Source organism: Oryzias melastigma, linkage group LG22 (assembly GCF_002922805.2).
Source record: "Oryzias melastigma strain HK-1 linkage group LG22, ASM292280v2, whole genome shotgun sequence".
Lineage (NCBI taxonomy): Eukaryota > Metazoa > Chordata > Actinopteri > Beloniformes > Adrianichthyidae > Oryzias > Oryzias melastigma.
This window is the reverse complement of record NC_050533.1, coordinates 8,693,766-8,703,404: the sequence shown is the minus strand read 5'-3', so window position 1 is coordinate 8,703,404 and position 9,639 is coordinate 8,693,766. Positions and strand designations below refer to the sequence as shown.

The following is a 9,639-nucleotide window of genomic DNA, read 5'->3' as shown; positions in this document are numbered from 1 at the left end:
GACAAAGGCAGGAGACAGAACGTCTAACCTTTGATTATTCTAAGGACCCGACCGCCTCCTGAGAGAGCAGGACGCATCAGCCACAATCGTGCACCCAATGTGGGGACGTCAGGAACAATAGAATCAAACCGCAAACTCCTACTGGATTAACAACCAAAACACGGAGGCCTAATTGACATAAAAGTGAGATTTTGGTGGAAAAAAAATTTGTTTTAGGATTGAAATCCAACAATGAGTAATTCTAAATATTCTAAAAAAACTTAATCTTTTTTAAAATATGTATTTTTTAAATCCAAACAAATGAATCATCTTTTATTTTTCTCATTTTCGTCTAATTCCAATGATCCTATCGTCCAAATTTATTGCAAATGTAATAGAAAAACAGTGTAACTTTTATTAAAAATATTTTTTACAAAACCAATATTATTGGAATTTATATGAACAAAAAGATTAATTTTGGTTTATAGTGGCAGAATGCACAAATGTAACTTTTTCCCCTAGATTTTCTCAAAAACAGTGTAAATATATATAAATATATGTGAGAGGCTTTGGTTATTAATTTGAATACAAAGCGAGTACATATTATGATGTGACTAATTGTTTTATATGAAGCAATTCATGTTTTTATTTTTTCTGTATAAAACAAAAGCAATAAATATCACCAGTAAATAAACTTTACTTTGTTTTTACTATTTTCTCCATAAAAAAAACAAAAAACAAACAATCTAATGTACATTATGAAAAGTTGTACAGCTTTTGTTTTAAAATAAGGGCTCAATTTGTCTTTAATATGTAGATATAAATATATATATTTAGCCAAAATTTATGATAATATCATCGAAGAAAAAAAAAAGGTGAGACAAACATACAGATTGTAGAAGTTATAAATAATGGTAAATGTTTTTGGGTGGAAAAATGTTCTGATTTACTTGTTGCCAGTCCGAATGCCAGTTTTTTTTTTTGTTTTTCCTTTTTTTTAAAAAAGGTCTTCATACTCCACGGGAACAGAGAAATGTCTTCGGTTTACAAGGTGGACGAAGAAAATCCAGAATATTTTGAAACAGCTTTTTGGAAGTCTTGATTGGGCTGCAACACACATCAAACATTATGTCATGGAAAAGTGAAAACTAAGTTCATAGCAGAGAAGGAAAGTCGTTTTTAGAGAATATGAAACCAATCGGCCATAAAAGGCACTTTTTCAGGATGTCAACCAATCCATCAGGTAATACCGTTCAGTCAGTTTTCACCTACAGACACATCTGTAATAACCCCGCCTACATCAAATAATCAACCAATCATTAAACACAAAGTTCTGCTTAAAAGTTGGGAGAACTCCAGACGGCTGGAAGATTACATTTCTCTGCTCCCGCGGAGTATGAAGAGGCTCTCAGTTTGTGGGTCAGCGGCAGCCGCAGCCCTCCACCACCATTTCCTGGTAGTTTTTTAGGACCACCTTGTCGTATTCGTCTAGGTAGAGCATTGAGATGGCGCTGAGCTCTGTTGGTATGCAGCAGGCCTTGGGAATTTTGTTGTTCACAGAGTTCACCAGTGTCTGAACGATGGCGTGGTTCGTTGAGTTCAGATGATCTGCCAGAGGAAAAGGGCACTCTCCGTGGCAGTAATAGGCCTCGTAGCCGGGAGGCGCCACTATCCAGTCGTTCCAGCCTACATCGCTAAAGTCCACGTACAGGGCGTGGCGCCGGCAGTTGCGGTTCCGCTTACGCCCCCGTTGCTTGGGGCTGCGTTTCGTCCGGCGAGTCAATGAGTGACCCTTTCCATCGTGGCCAAAGGTAACCAGAAGAGGGCGTACCTGGTCCCAGTCCTCTCCTGGCTCCTGATGTAAGGAACGGCTGATGCGGACGTGTCGGTGCTGGTTGTGTGGAGTCTGATTAAGGTGCAGAACCTCCACAGCCAGTCCATAATTAGGGAGCCGTTCCCGAGTCCAACGCAGCACAGCGGGGCTGACGTCAAAGCTCTCCCAGCGCGAAGCGTTGTGGTGCACGAGCCGGGTGTCCAGGAGCTGAGTGATAAGCTGCCCGGGCCGCGGGGGCTTAAGCACCTCGTATATGTTTATCCGATGAAGGCCCGGCTCGTCTAGGAGGCTATCAGCGCTGGCCTCATCCAGCTGCTGACGGTAGAGTCGCAGCTCTGCGGAAGACAGCAGCTCGTCCTCTGGAATGCTGCTCAGGTTGAACAGGAAGCGAAGAGGAATGGATTCTCCATCATCTTCATGTATCCTCTCCATGTGCTCTGAAAACAAGAAAAAAAGGATGTTGATGCATGTCCGAAGTACACTCATAAAGTCTATCTTTTTTCTGAATCTTATGAGAATTTACGCAACTCCAAACACACCGTTCATCTCCTCGCTCTTAAGCAGGCTTAACTCACACCAAACAATATAAGCCCAGACATCTCGAGGCCTCTCGCGTAATCAGGTAAATAAATATATATCACCCACACTTCCTTATCTTTCTTTGAGGATTATCCGGCTCTTCTCCGAGCGTCTTTTTCTGAGCACTTTGCTGAAACACGCATTACAAGGAGGGTGGTGATTAACGTACCACAGCTACAGTATAAACACAGTGAAGGCTCCCTGTTCCACGCACAGTCTGCAGATTTCTGGCAAGATCACCATTGTTGGGGAAAGGAATGTTGTGTCTACTATTTTCCTGCTCAATCCACCCCTGTTATTTCACACCCAAGCCCTAATCTTCCCCAGGTGGTTCTCATTATTAAAACCTGCTGTGCTTTTGATTAGCTCTGTAGTTTGTTCACTTAAGACATTTATCATTTTCATCATGAATAATCATTAAGGATTCAGACAACGCACTAGAATTACATTTACTCCAACCTTTTGGGAAAGAATGCATTGCCTGGCTAATTAGAATTCCGAGCATCCACACACCTCACATCCTCATCTGATTAAAAAAAACAGTAAAGATTTTACCTCTGAGGAGGAAAAGTTTGCCTTTCCTGTAAACATGTCTCCTCAACTCACTGTCCATCTGCTGCAGACTGTAATACCTCCCTGTGCTTTGGACAGATGAGTCACTCTATCACACAATGGTGCTTCCATGAAAGCAAGCACTCCCACTCAAAGGGTTTCAGAACGTATTATTAACATAGTTCTGCAAAGGAGAGAAGGAGGGTAAACGCTTGCAAAGAGGGCTAAAGCCCATCCACGAGCTCACATGGGGGACATGGCGTCACAGGCAGAAGTGGCTCCTCCCACTTTTTTGTTGGTTTAAAATGGCAACCAACTAACTACTTTTCCCATTCGTCTAAGTGGGGCTGGGTATCGCTAATAATTTCCAGAATCGATTCAATTCCGATTCTTTTCAATGCGACTCAATTCAATTTTGAGTTTATACTTTTAGCCACATTTGTTTAGAAATACATTACTAATCTATAAATGTGTTTTGAAGATATTCACATTAATATGATGCAGTTCACATACTGTTATATTAGTGAAATTTAAATTTTATTGTTAATATCAAAAATAGATTCACAAAGCCTGGAGGGCGTTTCAGTTTGGCCACCAGATGGCGATCGTGCTTTAGGAATACACCTTATTCCAGAAGAAAAAGAAAGTATCAACATAAAAAATGTTTTTTGTAGACCACAAATGGTTACTTTAAAAAACATTTCCTTGAAAGAGTGTAAAATTCATGCTTGTGGATATATAAAGATGTTTATTCAGTCAGCAATGTATGTTTAGGTCGACCGAGCGTTAGCATTAGCCGCCTTATGGGAAATCCCATTGTACGTTAGCATCAAGCTAGCAGACTTTAGCATTATGCATTAGATTGATCTGTCTTTTAGGCCTAGATTGATTAATTTTATTAACCCAGCCCTACTTCTAAGAATAATTTCATCTTGAAGCCCTCAAAACCACCCTAAAAATCACCAGAAAAACATAAAACTTTGCATTATTTAACATCTAACCTTCTTCTCTATTTAGTCAATCTATTTTTCTAAACTCAGTTAACAAGTTAAAGTCTTCAAAACCTCAGTCTGCGTTAAAATTAAGTTATCACAATAATCAGAAGCTTCTAAACTGCTTTTCCGTCTCTCCGGAGAGCTGCAGCTGAGTCTTCTCCAGGCACCCATATTGTTGGCAGTAGGCTCTTTATTTAGAAGGCTGCAGAGTAGCATTAGGGATAATTGCACAGTGAGAAAGGTCCTACAAAAAAGAGCCCTCCACATAAACTGGAGACGTAAGAGAGGAACGCATTACAGTTCCGAGCCAAGAACTGGGTTTTTGAAGCCACGTTCTGCTGGGTGGAGTGAGATGTGTAAGTCAGTAATATGAAGGTATGCTTCTCCTTCAGCTACTAACCAAACAAACACACACACAGCTGTCAAATTGGGCCCTTGAGAGCTCGTCTAGCAGATTTTTTTTTGCCAATCTGTAGACTGTTTGGTGACCACATCCTTAGATTCTTTGGTTATGGCGAGATGGGTGGAGTAGCTTTGCAATCATGTTTCAAGGACTATTTTTTTTTTTTTGTTTCTACTCTGAATGCTTTGCAATCTGCAGCTACACTGATTCATAACTCTAAAGCCCAAACGAGTGAGCAGCAATCGCTTTCTCAAGAATGTTTTGTTGTCGGGATATTTTTACCTTCATGGTGGAAGCCCCTGACGGTGTTGGCCCGGCTGGCTGTCTTCTCGGGATACTCAAAAGGAATGTCGTGTGCCTCTACGTCCTCAGCCTCCCCGGACTGCAGTCGATAGAGATCCAGCAGGTAGCGGGGCACGGCGGCGGACTTGCTTGGACGCGGGCGCTTTTTGAGGCCAAACATGTGCAACAGCGTGGCCTCGAAGTCCCGTAAAAGTTCATGGCTCTGAGCGGTCGAGCGACCCTGCAGGCCAGGTACCTTCTTTTTCCCTTCTTCGGGTATCAGACTAGCATGGTTGCTCTCTCCCAGCAGGACTTGGGATATTAAAATGACCATCAGCATTCGATTACCAGGAATCATGATGTCTCTGGTGGGAAGACACAAAAATTAGAAAAGAGTGGAGGGGAAAGAGGGTATAATAACCACTTCCTAAAATTTTTAAAACTATCAAACATACACCAATAATTCCCTCTTCTGTGTTTATAGATGTTGTCCCCAATCACTTGTTGTTTATCTTTGGCGACATCCTCCAAAGGTAAACAGCTGGATCAAGAACCCAACTTTTTTAATGCAATCTGTGGGGCCATCCCCCCGCGCTCCACCCCTTCTCCTTGTCTCCTCCACTATGATTAGACAAATAAAAGAAGCAGCCCTGAGGTCGGAACAAATTCTTAACTCAATAAGGAGCCATTGTTCCTCACAGTCTGCCCCAACAAGCCGTGGGACAAACCTGAGACTTTCGGCAACACATTAAAAAGAAAAGGCTCTTCCTAGTACATGCGCCTCGACCAACACCCCTTACAGTGCTTCAGTTCAAGTCTGGACAAATGCCACAAAATAACAGTGATTCACTGGACAGACAAGAGTGTGTGCGGAGGGGGAGATACAACATGTCACATGCCACAAATTGAAATGCCACGGTCCGCTTACTTACCGACAGAAAATAGAGCATGGGAAAACAGTCCATGTTTGTTGGGAGCAGGCAATGGACACGTTTTTCCAGGAAATGTTAGGTGGTGCTGGGAGGCTGCAGGAGAACATTGGAGTGACCCTGTTCCTGAAAGATACAGTCAAGGAGGGGAAACTGTAAAGCCAAGTGCCGCTGGAAACACTTGTGCTTGGTGTGGCAGTTACTCCAGAATGTGTTTCAGTTTGTGTGGAAAAAAAAAAAAAAAAAAAACAAGAGACCTGGTGTCTCTTTAAGGCTTATCATTTTGACTCGTGGGTAAGCTAGCTATTTACTGTAACTGGAATGTGAGGAGGTATGTGCCACAACACACAGACAGACAGCAGATCAGTAATGCTTTAAGCTCACCTCAGACCTTATTTATCATTTATTTACCATTCGTCACACAAAGTAGCTTTCATTTTGTCTTATTCTGCACCTTCCTGACTCCTAAATTCTGATTCAATGAATAAGTTAGACAGCATCGCAATTACGCCAGGTTATTTAAATAAAAACGGAAGACTACTCACCACTTTATAGTTCTAAGTCATGTTTAACAAGCCTCGTCATACAGCTCTAATGACTGAATTTTAAGTGCTGAATCACACTAATAAAATTACGGAGTTCCAGAGTGACCACGCCAACTGTTGGGGCAACGTCATCCACACAGAGGGTGCGTATTAGCAATAACGGAGAGTAAAACATGGGTGTGTGTGCCCGGCTTAACTCAGCCCCCTCAATGGCTCACTGTACATGCAATCAAGGATCCCTTTAGACTCTGACCTCAGCTTGACCCCCACCCCCCCTTTCTCAGTCATGATATTAGATCCAATGTGTGTGGAAAAAAAAAACAAAAAAAAAACAAAGGTGTGCAGGCGTGCATGTACACGAGCGAATCGGCGCACCGGTGTGTGCCGCCGCTCGCGCATTCGTGAGAACTGTGGCAAAAGAAGGGAGAGGAGGGTTCAGAACATGATCAGCTCGATTACCCATGGGGTGCTGCGATGTGTGTGTGCGTGCGTGCGTGCGAGCGAGTGTGTGAGCCTGTGCGTGAACATCTCTGACAACAAACGTTCATTGTACAGAGAGGGCCTCTCCCATGATTACAGGGATTCATAGCACTCAAAAACACTGACCAAACAGAATATCTTGTAACTGTAACCAGCCTCTGACAAAGCTGCAGGCTACGGCAGACAGACACTCAAAGTGATGCGATGATGATGAAAGAAGATGTGAAGCAGACACTGGCCTGTTTTCAACTTTAGAGTTAAAAATACTTTTGAGTTTCCACTAAATCCTGTAAGTCCAGTTCCTACATCAGAATCCCAGAGAAAGCAGAGCCCCGACATTAGGAAATCTTCAAAAAGGCCTCCGTCTTTAAACTGAACAGCAGACAGGGGCACTTCTTCCAAAAAAAAAAAAAAAAAAAAAAATGGAGACCGGAGCAGAAACTGCCTCTTCCTCCTTTTCTGTCTCCAACTGACCCGAGATAATGTGATCAGACTTTGCACATGGCTCCTCTGATGTGTCTTCTAAGGAATTTTACAGTTGAAAGAAAAGAAGGAAATTTGGAGGGAAGCAGGTTACCTCAAGTCACCTGACCTGGTCATTTTATCGAGACATTTCTAGTCTCTGAAGTCGTACCGATACACCTCACTATTATGGTTATGACAGGCTTCCCAAGAACTGACCTGTTTTTGCAATCAGTAATAGAAAATAGCTTGTTTGCTCTCCTCAAAATAACCTAAAGGCGTTTAAACAATCAGAAGGGCCTGCTGTTTTTCCCCTGAAAAATGCATTCACAGTCAGTGAGATCACTCCAAGCAAATTAACGGTTTTGTTGGCCTTATAGTTGTGTCCAAAGGCAAGAAGGATGGTGCAAATGATGAGCTGTGGGGCTTCGATCCTCCTGCAAGTGTTTTTCTGACTGTCACTGGAATCCAACTGTTGCAGAAAATTGCATCATTTCAGCAAGAAGTCAAAGATTTGCAAAAATGAGGGGGGAAAAAAAGCACAATACCATCTTGTTAATGTGCTTTAAAATGCTCCCATGCTCACATTTGGAGGTTAAGTTTCCTTAGAAACACACATTATGTGTAAATGATGTGGCATGTGTCCCCAGGTTGCTTTTTTTGTTGCATTTTTATGGATGAAAACGACACAATATGACTTTAAACCAACTAAAAATAGATGAAAAACGTTTGAAACATAAATTTCTTTTTACATCATCAAAATAGAGACACTTTTTTTTAGTTAAATAAGAGAGGGTTAATTCATTTTAGGCATAAAGCAAAATGTCAATATTTTTTAAAACAGTTTTTCTTCACATTGGATAAATCTAAGGAATGGATCCACATATGTCACGCGTTTTACGCGTACCTGAGCGCCATGAAAGCAGATGCAGGTGTTTATTCAGGCACGTTTGGGACTTTATAGAAAAAAAAGGCACAAAATCCAGAGAAAACCAAATGTGTCTACTGGTCCAAAGAAAATGGAGCGCAACGAAATCGGACCCTCCGTTTGGAAATGACCTCACTATCCTGACATTGCTCAAGTCTCGGGCACCAAAAGCTGCGATCGCAGGGCTGGCTGTGCGCTTTTACCTCACTTTTACGCGCTTTGCGCTCACGTTGCTCTACAATTAAAACATTTTTATTTCAAAACAAACACTAAAATAAATTAAATAAACTAAAGTAAAACCATAAGCAAAGTTAAAATGGGGTTAAACCAAACTCCTGAACATGTTATTTTAAAGGTATCATGCGCGTCAGCGTGTGAGTGGATGCGCGCTTACCATCAGTAGAGGTACAGGTATCCTCGAATCAATAGAGAAAAAAAAAAAGATGAAAAGCGCTCCAGGCGTTGCGCAGGAATAAACGCCCAAATGAGCCTTAAATGAGAAGCTTGGTGCGTCTTTGGCTCATTAATCCCTTCGTGACACCTCCTCGCGGAGCAGTGGAGACTCGGCGCTCTGCGGCGGGGTTTCTATCAGCCTCCAGAACAGTCTGTGAGGGCGGGCGCGCGAGCGGCGAGAGAGGAGGACGCACAAGACTTCGCAAATGATCAAACATCTCTGGTCCCTTGCAGTTTTTATTTCTCCGCCCTGCCTCCTCCTCCTCCTCCTCCTCCTCCTCCGTCTCCGACCTCCCCAAACACCTTGGACCCCCCCCCCACCCGCTTTGCCCTGCGCCCCCACTTTAAGCGCACACACCTCACTGAACCAACTCTTTTTTTTTATTTCAACTTTTTTGATTCTGACAAAAGTGAAAGGTGGAGCTCAAAAAATAAACTTGTTTTTTGTTCTTGAATCATGAAGTGTAAAATAATAAAATCTAGAAAAAAATTCTGTTACTTTTGCATCTATGGCTCAATTAAAACTGATGCCCAGAGAAACTAATTTGAATAACGTTTTATTCTATATTTACTGCTTGATTTATGTATTTATTTCATTTTTTTATTTAATCAAGGAAATAAAAAATCAGGGCAGATGATCATTAAGATTTGGAAATGGTTCATTCAAGGAATCAAAGCAAAAAAACGAAAAAAAAAAAAAAACAGAAATCCATAACAAACAAAGGATATTAATCTCAAAATTGATTTTAAAGTATGTATACGTACACTGGGAAATAATTCAATTATTACTCTTAATCATAAGCAATTTAATTATTTTTGGATTTACATGATGAAACTATTAAATACCAGTTTGTCAAAAGAGTTCAATATCTTGAAATAGAGTGGGGGAAGCAAACTTATATAATCCCACCTCCGTTTTGCTCTCCTTAACTTTTAGTTATTTATTTTTTTCCTTGCATAAATTATCAGTTCTTAATTTCTAATTAGTTATTTATACTTTAGCCTCACAGATTCAGGTTATTAAAAGCATCAGTGAACAAATGACAAATATGAACACTGTAAAAAGTGAAAATTTTTATCAATAAACAAAATCTCTGCAATTTGTTACATTTAAAAATATTCGTTTATGTCAAATTAAGCTTTTGAGTTAAGTAAACTATCAACCCAAATTTAAATTTGATGAAAACTATAAACTTTTTAACAAGAAATTACAGAGTT

The 9,639-nt window shown here is 41.0% G+C and overlaps 1 protein-coding gene across 2 annotated transcripts; it reads right to left on the bottom strand.

The window, feature by feature from the left end:
• Positions 1-606: 606 nt before the first annotated feature.
• Positions 607-9,396, bottom strand: bmp4 (bone morphogenetic protein 4). 2 transcript variants are annotated; one of them, XM_024277561.2, is made up of 4 exons: positions 8,363-9,396; positions 5,557-5,679; positions 4,625-4,989; positions 607-2,250 (listed from the first exon to the last, which is right to left on the bottom strand). In XM_024277561.2, exons 2-4 carry the CDS (start codon positions 5,661-5,663, stop codon positions 1,400-1,402), a joined length of 1,323 nt encoding a protein of 440 aa, XP_024133329.1. In that variant the 5' UTR covers positions 5,664-5,679; positions 8,363-9,396; the 3' UTR covers positions 607-1,399. The 2 variants fall into 2 exon arrangements, with proteins under 2 accessions (XP_024133329.1, XP_036065881.1); XM_036209988.1 differs by lacking the exon at positions 8,363-9,396 and having other exon boundaries at positions 5,557-7,366.
• Positions 9,397-9,639: the final 243 nt, after the last annotated feature.